Source organism: Trichechus manatus, unplaced genomic scaffold (assembly GCF_000243295.1).
Source record: "Trichechus manatus latirostris isolate Lorelei unplaced genomic scaffold, TriManLat1.0 scaffold00016, whole genome shotgun sequence".
Classification (NCBI taxonomy): Eukaryota; Metazoa; Chordata; class Mammalia; order Sirenia; family Trichechidae; genus Trichechus; species Trichechus manatus.
The window spans coordinates 8,934,556-8,952,387 of record NW_004443952.1 but is presented as its reverse complement, the minus strand read 5'-3'; the positions used below and the strand labels follow the sequence as shown (position 1 = coordinate 8,952,387).

The following is a 17,832-nucleotide window of genomic DNA, read 5'->3' as shown; positions in this document are numbered from 1 at the left end:
ATGCTGACCTTACAAAAGAAGAAAAGCTGAAAATCTATGAACTAAGTATCCAACTTAAGACATTAGAATAACAACAGAATAAACCAGAAAAAAGGGAGATTATGAAAGCAGTGAATGAAGTAGAGCACAATGATATAGTGAGATCATTAAAAAAATCTTTCTTTTTAAAGATTAGTAAACTGACAAATCTATGGATAGACGGATCAAGGAAAAAAAAGAGAATGAAAAATAAATAATATTAGGAATGAAAAGGGAACTTCAGTAGAAATACAGCAGCAATTAAATATATAAGAGACTACTGTATCAATAAATTTTAAAACTTAGACCAAGGTAACAAATTTCTAGAAAGTTACATTCTGAAATTGACTCATGAATTAATAGAAAGTCTTAATAGTTTTATAACTGTTATAGAAATTGAGTTCATAGTTTGACATCTTTCCACAAAGAAAATACTTAGAGGTGAGTTCAACCAATTTTCGAAGTACAGATCATTTCAGTTTTATTCAGAATCTTTCAGAAAAAGTATGAAATGCTGTCCATGTATTAGATGACACTAGCTTAATCTGATACCGGAAATACTCATTAAGTGTATAAGAAAGGAATTCTAAACAAAATATTAGTAAATCAAATCAAGTGATATATTAGAAAAAATTCATAGTGAACAAATTATATTTGTGGAATGCAAAGATGATAAACATTAGAAATTCTATAAATTTCACTCATCACATTGAGCATTCAAAGGAGGAAAATAATATGATTATCTCAACAAATCCAACGATGACATTTGATAGAATTGAACAACCATTTATAATTTTTTTTAAAGGCTTTTAAACAGAAGCCTTTTTAAAGTTAAACAGGTAAAGGCTATCTACAAAAATAGCACTCTTGATGGTCAAATTTTTGAAGCATTCCTTTTAAAATCAGGGATGAGACAAGGAAAACTGTCATCACTGCTTCTATTGAATATTGTACTAGAAGTCCTAACTAGCATAGTAAAATAAGAAAAAGTCATAAAATGTATAAATATTGGAAAATAAAATGGAAAATTTACATTATTCTCAGATGGTATGATTGTCTATATAGCAAACCCAATGGAATCCACGAGCAAATTACTAGAAACAATGAAAAGAATTCAGCAAGATATGTAACTTGAATATATAAATATCAATTGCATATCAATAGATTAGTAACAAAGAGAAAAATATTTTTAAGGCTACCGTTTACAATAGCAACCAAAAAAAAAAAAAACCAAACCCATTGCTGTCGAGTCGATTCCAACTCATAGTCGACCCTATAGGACAAAGTAGAACAGCCCCATAGGGTTTCTAAGGAGAAGCTGGTGGATTCAGATTGCTAACCTTTCGGTTAGCAGCCAAATTCTTAACCACTGTGCCACCAGGGCTCCACAATAGCAACCAAAGCCTTAAATTATCCATGTTATTAAATCTAGTGAGTTAGTTCTCAGTCCTCGTTTTACCTGACATGTCAGCAGAATTTAACGGTTTGCCACTCTTTCCTCCTTAATATGTTTTTCTTCACTCTTTTGATTGTCTTCTTATTTGAGGTTCTCCTTTGCTTGTTCTTCCTCCTCTCCTGGCCTTTTAATGTTGTTGTGCACCAAGACTCAGTCAGACCTTGATTCTTTTCTTTGTATTTATTCCTTTGGCAATCTATTCAGTCCCATGGCATTAAAAACCGTCTCTATGCCACTAACCTCCAAATTTATATCTCCTGTCAGACTTCTTTCTTGAATTCGAGACTCATACATCCAAGTGCACACTTGTCCTCTCCATTAGGTGGCTAATAGACATCTCAAACCACAACTGAAATGGAACTTCTGATCTTCTGATCTGTGCATCTTCTCTACCTCAATTGGTAACAATTCTGTGCTTTCAGTTGTTCACGAATAAAACTTTGGATTTAGTCAAAAGAGAAATGCAAACTGAAAACCACAATGAGATACTACTAGATAGCCACTAGAATGGCTAAAATTAAAAAGACTGACAAAATCAAATTTTGGTAACGATATAGAACAACCAGAAGCCTTACGCCTTGGTAGTGGGAGTATAAACGGTATAACCAAAACCAATCAAATAGGAAAAGAACCAGTAAAAGACACTATCAAGTATTTAACAAAAACAAGGAAATCTTTGTGGAAAATACACATGAAAAAATGCCCCAAATCATTAGTAAGCAGACAAATGCAAATTAAAACTACAGTGAGATACCATGTAATACAAATTGTTAAGAAAAAAAAAAGAAACCTGTTTTGGTGAGGATATGAAGCAACACAAATATTAATCACTCCTAGTAGGACTCTATATTAATGCAACTATTTGTAATACAATTTGAAACTATCTTATAAAGTTGAACATAAGCATATGCAAGAACCAGCTATTCCACTTCCAGGGATTAACCCCAGAGAAAATCTTTCACATGAGCACGGAGAGGTGTATAAGTAGCATTATTCATAATAGCAAAAAACTGGATACAATCCAAATGTCCATGATCAGGGGAATAGATAACTGAATATGTATAATCAAACAATGGAATATTATACAACAGTAAAAATAATTACTACAGGCACCCACAACAAGGCTAAATCATGGAAACATAATGTTAAGTGAAAAAAGCAATTTGCATCCTAGAGAATATATATGACATTGGAATAATTGATGAAATTTGAATATGGACTATGGTTTAGATAATGTTATTTTATTAGTGTTAAACTTACGCTTATAACTACTGTAGTTATTTAAGAGAATGTCCTTTTTTCATAGGAAATATACACTGAAATGTTCATTGGTAAAGTGATGTGTCTACAACTTACAATCAAAGTAAAAAAAAAAAAAACAGAGAGGGACAAAGAGAAAGCATGTAAATGATAGAGCAAATGGGGCAAAAAGGAAACAGCTATGGGGGAATAATTAAGGAATAATAAAACAAAATCCAAGATAGTAGTTTCCTCACTGGAGGTTGGAGAGCAGAAGAGTTGAATACGGAAGGAATATGTAAGTATATGAAGTAGTATTAGCAATAGTTTAGTTCTTACGGTGGATTCATAGATGTTGATTTTGTTATTATGTTGCATAACATAAATAAATTGCATATTTTTTTTTAAAATGTATCAAATAATGCGTAAACAGTAAATGATAGTTTTAAAAATGGGTTGTTTAGCAATTCTGAGGGCCAAGTGGATGGTCAAGAAAGCAAGAACTCTGATCTTGCATCCTTACTTTTCTCCAAAAACTCTCTTCACCTTGTATGGAAACAGGAAAGCCAGCTGGTTCATGGTTGTCCATTAAACCAAAAACCAAACTGATTTCCACTGAGTTGATTCTGACTCACAGCGACCCTATAGGACAGAGTAGAACTCCCCCATAGGGTTTCCAAGGCACGCCAGGCAGATTTGAACGGCCGACCTTTCGGTTAGCAGCTCTTAACCGCTATGCCACCAGGGTTTCCAGTTGTCCATTAGAGGGCAGAAAACCAAGGGGTATCTTTCACTTGGCAGTATCCAGTTATCAGTCTGAACAATCATAATAAGCAGTGGTTGAATGGGCATTCCCCACTGTGGTCTCCAAGGTTATAAGACTGAACCTGCTCATAACTCATTAGGAGGCCTGGAGTACCTTCTTTATCTCCAGAGTTTGTTTCTATAGTAATAGTGTTAACAACTGTCATTTATTAAGGTCCTACTGTGTTCCAGGTACTATGTTAAACACTTTGATTCTCTCTCATTTAATCCTCACAGCAATCTTGCTGTGAAAGGCTCAAGCAAGTTCAGCCTTCTTAGAACAAAGGGAGATCTCTAACCCCATTGCCTTTAGTATTTCATACTTCTTGTGGTATCTCTAAGCCCTCCTGTTTCTGTGGCTTTTTGCTTAAGGTTGTCAAAAAATTTACCTATTCCCACCCACCCCCATCACCATTACTCCATCCCCACTAACCTTAACTGTTTCTAGGCAAGATGGCCTGTCTTCCAGACTCTGGGAAATCATTATGAAGACAATTGTCAGTTGCTGGGAACCTGCAAGTTTCCATGCACGAATCAATGAAAAAAGCCCTATTTCTCTGCACCATCCACAATTTAGATAATGTCAACATCCCAGATGGTGAAAACTTCTCAGCTGTCCAATGGAGTGTGCCTTAACCCCACTTTTAGTACTAATATTTTCTTAATTGGTACCTGTGCTCTCTAGAGGAATAACAGCAAGAGAAAAGATATATATCAATCTTCTGTAATCCACTCGCATTGGGCTACTAATACTAAATAATTTTAATTATATACTCTGAAGAAAGAGGCCAACATTTTAGAGAATTAGCCAGTATTTAATAAGAAGGAATTGTGGCATAGTGCCCGTCTTCTTTAACTTCACTCTCTTGGTCTCAACACATTTTCAGTGTAGATGTATCTATAAAAATAGAGCTGGCAGCATACAAGATAGTGTACAACCCTTGACCATAGTTTGGCAGCTGCTGCGCCTCAAATTTAGGTACTTGTTTAAGAGAAAAAGCAAGGAATTAAATCAGACTTCAAAATGCCTTCTGAATAAGCAGAATTGTGCACTGCTGGTCTCTGTGACCAGGGTGTGGTCCACGTAGTATTTTTTCCTACAGATTATCATCTGAAGAATGGCCTACTTTTCATTGATCCATCTCCCCCAAGGTTGCTACCTAAGTGACTTATTTATTCTTTAGGATTGCCCTTTAGAAAATGGAGCATCTTAAAGTTCAATATGTATCTTTTTTAATAAAGTAAAATTTGGTAATGTAAAAATGAATAATTTTTATTATCAGAAATGGTTAGTTCAAGATTCATTTTGTTTTCCTATAAGGGTACTTGAAGTTCATAGGCATTTCTCTACTTTCTTCACCACCACCCCCACAAGATTATCACAAAGAGGAGTTTTAGGAATTCCCCAAAAAGTAACTTTTGATTTTACTTGCCTTATAATCTGTCTCTTTCAAGTGTCAAGGATTACTGTATAGTTCCAGAACTGTGGAATTTGCCAGATGAGTCAGTTTTTTTCTTTATTCTGTCCTTTCTCAACAAGAATCATCAGTCCTATGACCATGCTTTGATATTTTTATATCAAGGACGCTGAGTTTGTAATCCATGATGGATTTTGGAAATTGGATATAGTAAATCAGTTCAGCATGGTCAATGAAGGAAAATGGCTCTTCACAATGCTTTTTAACAGATTGAGGATCTTGGTAATCTAGAGGAATAATCCCTAACCAAAACTCAGCTGAGAAACCTAAGAAGGCAGCCAAGGCCAGACTGAACAGTCTCTTTCAGGCAAACAACAAATTTTTGTGATTTGATATTTCTCCAGGAGTTGCTTTTTGGTGTGATTTTGCTTTGAACCTTGTGGTATTCTGTGGAAATCAAGAAAAATGTTCTGCATTGTAAACCACCTTGGTTTGCCTGACTTCTGTGGTAATTAGTTAATTTAACCCACATTTGTCAATTCACTAAATACCAATTATATGTATTTCGTGCTTTCTAGTATGTGTGAAGACCAGTCATGAATCTACCATCTCATGTAGTTCTTGCCTTCAGGGCGCTTTCAGTACACTCAGAGAGACAGATTAGATGAATAGATAAGAGGCTGTGCAATATGGAAAAGGTGGTAATAAAGTTTAAATTAAATGCCGTTGGATCCCAGATGAGAGAGTAGCTTTGCTTAGGGAAACTGGAGAAGCCTTTATATAGGAAGCAGAATTTGAACTGGATGTGGAAGAATGAATAGAGATTGTTCAGATGGAGAAGGCTGGAGGTAAAAAGCATTCTAGCCAGAGGAAGTAGCATATGCAAAGACTTGGAAGCAAGAAAGGGCCTTGTGGTTTCTTTTGGTTAGCAGCCGTGGCTCACTGCGGCTCTTAACCACTGAGCCACTGGGGCTCCTGTGGTTTCTAGGAATGTCAAAAAGTTCAATGAGACTGGAAAACAGGAAAAAAAAGAACAGAAGATCAGGCTAGAGAAATAGGGTATGTATCAGTTATCTATTGCTGTATAACAAACCATCCAAAACTTAGTGGCTTAAAGCAACGTTCATTTTATTTGTTCATGATTCAGTGGGTTAGCATTTTGAGCTAAGTTCACCTGGATGGTTCTTTTCTTTTCTTTTGGGTGACAAAAATATATATAACAAGACATTGGCCATTTCAATCTTTTTTACATGTACAATTCAGTGACAATTAGATTCATCATATTGTACAAACATCACCACTATCCATTTCCAAGTTTTTCCACTACCCTTAATAGAAACTCAGTTCGCATTAAGCAGTGACTCCCCCTTTCTCCCTTCCACCCCTGAAACCAGTAATGAACTTTAATCTCTATACATTAGCCTATTCTAGATATTTCATATAAGTAGGATCATATATTTGTCCTTTTATGATTGACTTATCTTACTTAGCATATGTTTTCAAGGTTCATCCATGTTGTAACACATGTATCAGGAGTTCATTTCTTTTCACAGGTAATATTCATATATATATATATATATGAATATATATATATATCACATTTTGTTTATCCATTCATCTGTTGATAGACATTTAGATTGTTTCCATCTTTTGGCTATTGTGAATAGTGCTGCAGTGAACATTGGTGTATAAGCATCTTTTTATGTTCCTGCTTCAGCTCTTTTGGATATATACCTAGGAGTGAAATTTCTGGGTCACATGGTAATTCTGTGTTTAACTCTTTGAGGAACTGTCAAATTGTTTCCCACAGTGGCTGCATCATTTTACAATCCCACCAGCAATGGATGAGCATTCCAATTTCTCCACATCCTCACCAACACTTGTTGTTTTCATGTTTTTCTTATCACAGTAAGAGGTAAAGTGTTATCTCATTGTGGATTTGATTTGCATTTCCCTAATGGCTAATAACATTGAGCATCTTTTCATGTGCTTTTTGGCTATCTGTATATCTTCTTTGGTGACAGGTCTATTTGCCTACTTTTTTAAAATTAGATTGTCTTTTTGTTGTTAAGTTGTAGGAGTTCTTTATATTTTGTACATTAAACTCTTATCAGATAAATGGTTCCCAAAAATTTTCTCCCAATCTGTAGGTTGTCTCTTCACTTTGTTGATAAATTCTGTTGATGCACACAAGTTTTAATTTTGATGAACTCTAATTTATCTTTTGTTGCTTATATTTTTTATGGCACATCTAAGAATCTACTGCCAAAAAAAAACTACATCCCAAAGCATTACCCCTATGTTTTCTTCTAAGAGTTGTATAGTTTTAGTTCTTACATTTAGGTCTGTGATCCATTTTGAGTTAATTTTCATGTATGATGTAAGGTATGGGTCTAGTTTTACTCTTCTGCATGTGGAGATCCAGTTGTCACAGAACCGTTTGTTGAAGAGACTTTTCTTCCTCCATTGAATGGACTTAGTACCTTTGTCAAAAATCAATTGGCCATACATGTATGGTTTATTTCTGGACTGTCAGTTCTATGCTGTTGTTCTATGTGTCTATCATTATACCAATACCAGGCTGTTTTGATTACTGTAGCCTTGTAGTATGTTTTGAAATTTGTTCATTATCCATGTTTCCATAAAGGTGATTTCTCTATCTTGTTCTTTTGAATGGGCCATAATTTTCAGTTTCTTTGTGTGCCTTGTGATATTTTGTTACTGCCGGGACATGATTGTTTTTGTTGTTAGTTGCCATCAAGTTGATTCTGACTTATGGCAACCCCATGTGTGCAGAGTAGAACTGCTCCATAGGGTTTTCAAGGCTGTCACCTTTCAAAAGCAGATTGCCAGTCCTGTCTTCTGAGACACCTCTGGGTAGGTTTGAGTGACCAACTTTTCAGCTATTAGTTGAGTACTTAACCATCTGCATCACCTAGGGACTCCACTAGGGACATTAGACTATTACAGTTGTTAGCTTTCCCAACTTCCCATATACATGGTACTTTCAAAAGCACTAATATCTGCAAGAAACTCTTAGGCAGGTGCAGTCTTCAAACTTTGCTCACCACTCCCTCCCCTACCCTGTGGGATCTCTACATCAGGCCAAACTCAGATTTTAGTCCTTCAGTGGCTTCTAGACAAATCAGAAAACCCAATGTGTCCCTAGGTGGGCACAGCCTTCAGTCTTTGCTTGCTCCTCCCTCCCCCACTCTGTGAGGGCTCCAGTTCAGGCCAGATAGAGGTTCCAGTCCTTCAGGCAGCACCCATACTGTCAGAACATACACCTTGTCTTAGTTATCTAGTGCTGCTATAGTAGAAATACCACAAGTGGATGGCTTTAACAAAGAGAAATTTATTCTTTCACAGTCTAAGAGGCTAGAAGTCTGAATTTAGGGTGCCAGCTCTAGGGGAAGGCTTTCTCTCTCTGTCAGCTCTGGGGGAAGGTCCTTGTCATCAATCTTCCCTGGTTTAAGAGCTTCTCAGCACAGGGACCCTGGATCCAAAGGATGCACTATTCTCCTGGCTCTTGTTTCTTGGTGGTATGAGGGCCCCCTGTCTCTCTGCTCACTTCTCTCTTTTATATCTCAAAAGAGATTGACACAACCTAATCTTGTAGATTAAATCCTACCTCTTTAACATAACTGCCTGTAATCCTGCCTCATCATAGAGGTAGGATTTATTACACACAGGAAAATCACATCAGATGACAAAATGGTGGACAATCACACAATACTGGGAATCATGGCCTAGCAAAGTTGACAGATATTTTGGGGGGATACAATTCAATCCATGACACACCCTGAACAGTCCACCAGGAATACCTGTCTTTTTTACTTTGGACTCAGAGATCAGGGCCCTTCTTAGAGCACAAGAGAGCCATGGGTCAGCTGTGGCTGTGGCTTCAGCTTTGCTGCAGCTGTCTGTCTGCCACACCAAGAGGGGGAAATGTGGGAACAACGGAAGAAGAGATTTTCCCACTGTTTGAAATTTGTCCTTATCTTTTTTCAGTTGGTGGCTCCTTCTTTATGTATTTTATTTTAATCTTTTTCATTGTTGTTGATTTTGTGTTTGCTGAGGCTTTATATTTTTCCAGTTTTTTATTTTGACTTGTAGGATTGTTAGTTTCCTCTGTGTTTACCTTAATATTTACCCCTATTTTTCTAAGTTTATACCAGTCTTTTCTTTATATCACCTTGACTTCCTCTCTATATGCAAAATCTATGTCTACATTTTTTAAGTCCCTCTTTTTTGTTTTCATGTTGTCATCTTTTACATATTGACATCTGTTTCCCTATTTTCAGTGTTTTAACTTTGATTTACTTTTGTCATTTCCCTACCTGGGTTGATATCTGGTTGTTCTGTCCTGTGTTCTAGTCTTGGGTTGTTACCTGATGTTACTGACTTCCTAAGTGGAGGACTCCCTGTAGTATTTCTTGTAATTTTGGTTTGGTTTTTGCAAATTCCCTAAACTTCTGTTTATCTGGAAATGCCCTAATTTTGCTATCATATTGAGACAGTTGGCTGGATATATAATTCTTGGCTGGCAGTTTTTTCCTTTAAGGCTTTATGTATGTCATCCCATTGCCTTCTTGCCTGCATAGTTTCCGCTGAGTAGTCCAAGTTTATTCTTAGTGACTCTCCTTTGTAGATGACTTTTCGTTTATCCCTAGTCGCTCTTAAAATTCTCTCTTTATCTTTGGTTTTGGCAAGTTTGATTATAATATGTCTTGGTGACTTTCTTTTGGGATCTACCTTATGTGGGGTTCAATCAGCATCTTAGTTAGATATCTTGTCATCTTTCACGATATCAGAGAAGTTTTCTGCCAACAAATCTTCAACAATTCTCTGTATTTTCTGTTATCCCACATCCCCATTCTGGTACTCCAATCACTCATAGGTTATTCCTTTTGATAGAGTCCCACATAATTCTTAAGGTTTATTCATTTTTTTAATCCTTTTATCTAATTTTTCCTCAGATAAGTGGGTGTCAAGTACTTTATCTTCAGTCTCACTAATTCTGACTTCCATTGCCTCAATTCTGCTCCTATGACTTTCTGTTGTCTAATTCTGAAATTTTAATCTTCTGGATTTCTGATTGCTGTCTCTCTATGGATTCTTGCAGCCTGTTAAATTTGTCATTATACTCTAATCTTTTTAAAATTTCCTCTATTGCGTGTTCTGCGTTTTGATTAATTTCCTTCCTAATTTCTTGAAGAGTTCTGTATATTAATCTTTTGTATTCTGCCTCTGGTAATTCCAAGAAATTTTCCTCCTCTGGAAAATTTTTAGATTCTTTATTTTGGGAGCTTGCTGAAGCCATCATGGATTGCCTCTTTATGTGATTTAATATTGACTGTTGTCTCCAAGCCATCAATAAGTTATTATATTTATTTATTTTATGTTTTTTCACTGTGTCCTAGCTTCTTGTTTTGTTTTGATATGCCCAAATAGGCTGCTTGTATGAGCTAGTTTGATTATTGGAAGCTTTGAAGCTCTAATGTCCTGTCACCAGGTTGTTAGATCTGTTACTAGGTATGTAAGCTCAGGAGTCTGCCCACTCCTTCTGTATGGATTCAGCTCAGGTGCCCAGGTAGATAGCCACCAAGTGTGTGGTGTAGGCTCTCATCTACAGTCCTAGACAGGCATGGGTGATTGGCATAGGCACAGACATCTGGTTGCAGCAGGGGGACACACTCTGAGCAAGGCAGGGGGCTGACTTCCGCCTCCTGGTGTCCAGGAGGAAGGAGTGTCCCTGTTCCCTAGAGTGTGTAGGTGGGTGGGTTTTGAAGCCAGACTGTGAGCACCCAGTGCTGTTGGCCGTAAAGACTGGGGGGCACCTCTTATTCTTGGGCCTCTTTCACAGGTGGCTAGGTGGCGTGAGCAGAGCCACCAGTCCTCAGGCCCCTGATGTGGCTAGGTGAAGACCCTGCTTAATGGGCAGAGCAGTGTCAAATGTCACGAACCTGCCACTTCACAGCTGAAACAGTTCAAGTTAGACTTCTGGTATATACCCTGTTGTACTGCGATAATGAGGGCCTACACTGTTGAAATGGGCCCACACAAGCCTTTGCAGGGAGAAAGGCTCTCAAAGTCCATGGATCTCTTATGCCTGTGCCTAGGCAAAGAAGCTGTGCCTACCCTGGGTTCCTGGCTTAGGGGAGCCAGCAGTTTATTTTTTCCCATTTGTTAATTTGTTCACTCTCCAAGGACGGGAGAATGGCTCAGGGCGTGTGATGGATCCTACTTGCAGCCCAGGGGACTCGGTAATTGCTGATGGCGGTCCGGGACCCAGTGCAGAGCAGGGAGCAGGGAGGTAAATGTGAGAGAGGTTTTTCCCTAAGGGGGGTGTTTTTGATCCACGTGGTAGGCCGTACACAAGTACTTATCTTTCGCCGATCTAGGGCTGCTTCTCACTGGTTCTGGGTGGGCGAGTAGACTCTTTGGTGCTGGGTCTCTCCCAGTGCGGAAATCGCACCTCCCAAGCACTGCTGCTTGCATGCCTTACTGCTCACCCATGAGCTGATCAGGCCTGAAGGGCTCAGGCTCTCCCCACGTCAGGTCTGGCAACTCCTTGCTGCTTCCGAACCGTCTCTTCCTCTCCCGCCACTCAGTCCAGTTCCTCAACTTTGCCTTAGATGTTCAGGCCTCCTAGATTGTCATATATAATTGATTCACTTGTTTTTTCGGGTCTTTGTTGTAAGAGGATCCACCGGAAGCATCTGACTACTCCCGTCTCTCTCAGTTGGTGGCTTCTTGATGCCATCCTTTGCCTACCTCTTCAGGGTTGCTTTTTTGGTGTTCATGTGGGTAGGATTGAGATCCTAGATGTGCTCATGCCACCATCTTTACAGCATCCTCTAAGTGGTTTGTTTACTGGTCTTACTTGTGGTACTCATGTGATGCAGACATCTGGATGTTAGATGATAGACAGGTCATCTCTGCTCCTCATGTTCCCATGCTCCAACAGGCTAAGCTTGAGTTTCCTCACATGGCAACACCAGGTACTAAGAAGACAAAAGCAGAACCTGTAAGGCCCCTTGAGGCCTAGGCTCGGAATTCGTACATTGTCATTTCTTCTGCATTCTGTTGGTCAAAATAAGTCACATGACCAGCCCAGATTCAAAGTATGGGAAAACAGATTCCACTTTTTGATAGGAGCATCAAAGTCATATTGCAAAGAGGTGTGTGTACAGGGATGGAAGGAATTGTTATGGCTATCTTTGTAAACCATCTACCACAGAGTGGAAGCTGATTGTGAAGACTTGAAAATGAGGTGAAGTGCTTGGAATTTATCCAAAGGCCAACAGAGGCTATCAGAGGTGGTTTTATTTATTTATTTATTTTTAAGTACTAAGGTAATAAATAAGATTTTCTTCTCAGCACCCCTTATCTAGGAACCGTTCCTCTCCTTCAATCCACATAGTTACTGCAGAAGTTAAAATATTCATACAGTGGACCACATTTTGGTTCATTGTTTGAATCAGGAATGGACCAATCAGATTCATCCTTTAAATTTTTTCTATTGGTCTGCACAGAGAAGAGAGATGAGGAAGGAAAGTGTCCTGATGGCCTTGGAGTCCTCTTGTTCTGATATCCCTTTTTGCCTAGCATTGTTCAAGTTATGTCTGTCTCTTGCAAACAGATGAGTCCCAACTAATGCACAGAGAGGTTAACATCTGAAAATAGAGAGTTGGAAGTGACAACATAAAAATCTGAAACCAGCTCATTTGGGGTGTAATGGTTACTGGGAAGTTAATTTAACTGGTTATTGCTGGTATATAAGAAAACTGTTGCTTTTTATATTTTGTATACAGCTACCCTACTCTTCCTGATAGCTTTTCAGGTGAATCTCTTGGATTTTCAAGACCAACAATCATATTATCAGAGGAAAATTATATTTTGTCTTTTTCCTTTCCTATATACATATAAGTATATATATTTTTTGATTGGCTAGAACCTCCAGAACAATAGAACTGTATTATATGATAGCAGTGATATTCAGCATGCTCATCTTATTCCTGACTTTATAAGAAGGATTCTAATATTTTGATCGTGGGTATAATTTTTATGGTTCTTGTCTCTGAAATACTCTTCTTCATAGTAAGAGAACTTTTTTTTCCAAGCTAAATTTAATGAGAGTTTTAAAAAAAATTGAAATGGATATGAAATTTTTTTCAAATGATTTTTCAGTATTTATCAAGATTTATATTTTTTCTCCTTAATGTGTGAATAAATCAATTATATTAAAATATTTCTTAAGATTGAATCATCCTTACATTCTGCAAAAATCCCTCCTTGTTTTGATTTAGTAATGTTTTACTGCAGTCCTGAATTTGACTTTGTTTTACATGGTACCATGTTAACTGAAATTAGTGTGTATCAAAGCCACATCCTCACTTTGCACTTTTCTAATGTGTACGTGTTTCATTTAGCATGGTACCATGCAAAATGAAGACTGCCTGTCTTTTACTTAGGGGAGTTCACATTTATATTCATTTACTTTGTTTTCTGGTATAATATTGATCAGATTCTGGTTATAAATTAATGAAGAAATGTTGTGTCTTTTTCCTATGCCCTAAAAGTGTTTAAAAGGAGCCCTGGTGCAAAATAGTTAAGCACTTGGCTGCTAACCCAAAGGCTGGCAGTTCGAACCCACCCAGTGGCTCTGTGGGAGAAAGACTTGGCGATCTGCTTCCATAAAGATTATAGTCAAGAAAACCCTATGGGGCAATTCTACTGTGTCAGATAGGGTCACTAAGAGTTGGAATCTACCAGACACCCAACAGTAACAACAAAAGTGTTTAAATGCAAAAGAAAATTCAAGTCCTTTAATGTTTATTAGAAAGCACCCATAAAGTCATCTCTTTAGGAGTAATAGACCTTTGACAATCATTTCACTACTTTTCTTGTATGGGGCTAGTCAGATCTTTTGCCTCTTATTGAATCAACTTTGATAATTTATATTTTGCTAGGAAATTATTCAGGTTATCTAGATTTTTATATTAATATGCATAAAGTATATAGCATTTTTCATATTCTTTACTCTGTATTTTCTGTAGGTATAACCTTTCTTATTTCTAATGCTTAAATGTATTAATTCCTTTGCTCCTCTGTCTCTTTCTTTCAGACCTGCTAGAAGTTTGCTAACTTTCTAGGTCTTTTCCAAGATTACATATATTTATTTTTTATATATTCCAATTTATATTTTTCTAGTACATTAATTTTATGTTTTTAGATTTATTGATTCACTCTTTATTTTTTAAATTTGGTTTACTTTTTCTAGATTTTCAGTTGAATTATCAGTTTGCTTATTTTCAATAAAGTTTCCTAACAAAGTCATTCAAGACTGAGATGTTATCCAAGTTTTTTTTGTTTTTTTTTTTTTTAGCAATGTCTTATACATTTTAATATGTGATATTTTCAGTTTGGCTCATTTTAAAAATTTTATTGTGGTAAAATATATATAACAAAAAATTTGCCCTTTTAACCATTCTTAAATGTTTAAGTTAGTGGCATTAATTACATTACCATGTTGTGCAGCCATCACCACTATCCATTTCTAAAAGTTTTCCCTCACATAGTTTGGCTCATTTTTAATCTATAATTCATTTTTTATTTTCTCTTTGACCCGAAGATTATTAGAAGAATGAACATTAGCTGTACAGTTTCTATTTCATGAACAGTTTTTATTGAGACTATTTTTGTCCTAGAATGTGTTTTCAGCCTGAATAGACTATGAACAAAGTCTGATTTTCTCTTTCTAGCTTCATCTTGAAAATAAAGCTTTCTTACCAGCCAACCTTCCTTCTCCTTCCACTACACCCAAATAAAGGAGGTCTCTCTAATCATCATTATAATGATTAATTTTTCATATCCTTTAAACTAATATTGATATTAAAACCTGGTAGCCAGAGATATTTCAGGTCCTTTCCAGATAAATTCAAATAAAAAATCAAGCAACATTAACTAGCTATGCAAAGTGGATATATCAGCCATCTTCCCCTACAGCACCGTATTTTGTAACAGCACTACCAAATAGTTCGTGCAGATTTCAAGGAAATTAATGCGAAAGTGAGTCAGAGTTTGATAAGTTTAGTTCAAGAATTCTGCAGAGAGGATAGTTGAATTTTGTTGGAGGGAGGGAAATGATATGCTAAAAAAAAGAGAAGAGAGGAATAGTAAAAGTTACAAAGGCCAATGGTAATAATAATTTTTATATATTTTTTTCTTTTCCACACATACATATATGTGTGTTTGCTCATTACTGTTTATAAGCCTTTTCACATCAACTATTTAAGCATTAAAACAATCCTTTGAGAAAGTAGTGATTATTGTGTCCCATTTTGCAGATTGAAACACTGAGGTTTAAAGAGATTAAGTGGAGCCAAATATGGAACCTAGATCTCCCAGCTTAAAGTACACTGTTTTTTCCACTCTATCACGCTAAGGGGTCAACCCTCTAGAGACCACAAAAGATCTGGTCCACAATACAGCCCCTGGTGAGCATTAGGAGAAGGAAGGAGGGGTCTGGCTGGGTGTCCTCAAATGTATAACCTCAGTGTTTGTCTCATTTGAGATCCCTGCAGTGAAGTTGAATGAGCTGCTTGAGAACTTTTATGTCACCGTTAAGAAGAGTGATGGTTCAGACTTCCTGGCCACCTCGCTCCATGCCATTCGCCGAGGCCTAGACCGCATCTTGAAGAATGCAGGTGTGGGCTTTTCCATCACCAGCAGCACCTTCAGTTCTTCCACCAAGAAACTCAAGGAGAAGCTGTGGGTTCTGAGTAAGGCAGGGATGTCAGGTGCCCGTTCTCGCAACATCGTCTACTTCTCCCTTTCAGATGAGGAGGAGATGTGGCAGGCAGGCTGTCTAGGGGATGACAGCCCCATCACGCTCTTGTCCACTGTGGTCAAATACAACAGCCAATACCTAAATATGCGGACACTGCAGGAGCATGCAGACCTAATGTATGGTGACATCGAGCTGCTCAAAGACCCCCAAAACCAGCCCTACTTTGCCCGGACGGACAGCGTAAAGCGGGAGAGTCGGAGCAATTCCACAAGAGTGTGTCATGGGAAAATCTACCATGAGCATTCCAGGGGACACAAACAGTGTCCTTACTGTCTCCTCTATAAGTACATGTATATCCACCGGCCACCCACCCAAATGGAGGCCAAGTCCCCCTTCTACCTTACTGCCAGGAAGGAGGCCACAGACGTGGGCAGTGTGTGGTATGAGGAGCAGAGAATGGGTCTGCGGTCTTTGCGGGGAATCGTCCCAAATTTAGCCAAGAAGGTCAAGCTGGAAAACTGTGAGAACTTCACCTTCGTCTCATTTACTCAGGTCTCCAGGAGGCTTGGATCCCACAGCTGCAGCCAGTGAGTCTTCCCTGGGTCCAGGCCACTGCCCTGCTCACCTGATAAGTGAGAGCCCACTCAGGAGGCCAAGGCCAGGGTCAGCAGCAACCCAGAGCACCAAGGAGGCAGGGAATGACTAACTTCATGGTCAGGTGGTCTCCATCAGTGTGGCCTGCTGTTCCTTGGACTTTGGATTTGTTTTCTAAATGAAAGTAAATGAGTGTGAATAATTAGGATGTTTTCTCCAGTTGTCATTCACCTTTGTTAAATTATAAAGTCTGACACAATGTATATTGCTACAAACAATAGTAAGGAAATTCATTTTATCTAGTGCCTTTTTAGCACAAGTTTTCTCAGAAAAAAATGAAAACTGGCTAAGTAGTCGTTTAAAAAAAAAAAAAATCCCAGTAGCCTAGTAGCTTTAGAATGTTATGGAGAATATACACTTTGTTGAATTACCTTCAGAATAGGGAAGTAGAAAAGAGAGGTAGACATGTTAATATTTCCAGGAGAAAAATTGCACTTGACACTCCTCTGTATTTCGTTGATGGATAACTTGGTTCTGCAAAGCAAGCAGCCTTCTGTGATAGAAGGTCCTGGAGCTGCACTCAGTCATGCAGTTAGGGAGGCAGAGGCTGCTGGCATTGCTCTCAGCCCTGAGAGAAACTCAATTTCTGCTGTCAACGGAGACAATTTTATGAAAGAAGATTAATGCACTGAAGTGGTGTGTGTAAGAACAAGGTTTCCAGTAAACTACTGTATTTTTATGCAAATAACGCGCACCTTCTATATTTGTTTGCCAGCCCCGCCCTCCCCCGCACAGGCATTTTCGTAAGCACACTATGCCGATTTTTTTATACAGCAACATGTTTAAAAAAATTGGCATAGCAGTGCTTATGAAAATACCTCACAGCGAGGGGTGGAGGGGTGGGGAGCAGTTGGCAAACAAACATAAAAGGCTTGCATTATTTTCGTAAAAATACTGTAGGTGGTTTTTACCAGGAGGGAATTTCCGGTAGTGAAAGGGGCTTGGAAAAGCAATCTGTAATCAAAATGTGAAAACCTGAAGCAGAAGTGCCTACGTTTTCTTTCTCAGTACCACATGGAAGCTATTTTCATTTGAACTTTTTTTAGTTTGTTAAAAATCTGTTCTTTGTGTCATACAATTATTCTGTCAGCACATAGCACTGGATCTGTAAAGCAACTAAAGGTAATCTTCAGACTTAACCAGGAGAATCCAACAAAACAAGCTGCAAAGAAATCAAATCCTAAAATGTGTTTATTAAAGAGCTTTGAAATATTTTTGTCCAAGTATGACTTTTTGGCCACTACAGATGTCATCATTTTAGGTTGGCACCAATGCTTGGAACACAATGATTTAGGCAACCTACCAGGTAAGCAAACCTAGCATAAGGACAGAAGTATAAAATCAGAGCCTGATGACAGCTTATTAATGCAGTTTGAAACAGTTGCACTCAGGTAACATTCAACCTGAGCACGTGCTATTTACATGTCAGCAGAATTTTCTAATTTTAA

General features: G+C 37.8%; 1 protein-coding gene across 2 annotated transcripts in view; it reads left to right on the top strand.

Moving 5' to 3' along the window:
* The window catches only part of KIAA1958 (KIAA1958 ortholog), a 163,668-nt gene extending 146,813 nt beyond the window's left edge, over positions 1 to 16,855 (top strand). Inside the window, exon 4 of one of the 2 annotated variants that reach the window (XM_004372157.2) lies at positions 15,515 to 16,855. In XM_004372157.2, coding sequence (XP_004372214.1) covers positions 15,515 to 16,321 — 807 coding nt within the window. In that variant the 3' untranslated portion in view covers positions 16,322 to 16,855. The remainder of the gene's footprint in view (positions 1 to 15,514) is intronic. The other variant, XM_023727379.1, reaches the window with a different exon arrangement.
* Positions 16,856 to 17,832: the final 977 nt, after the last annotated feature.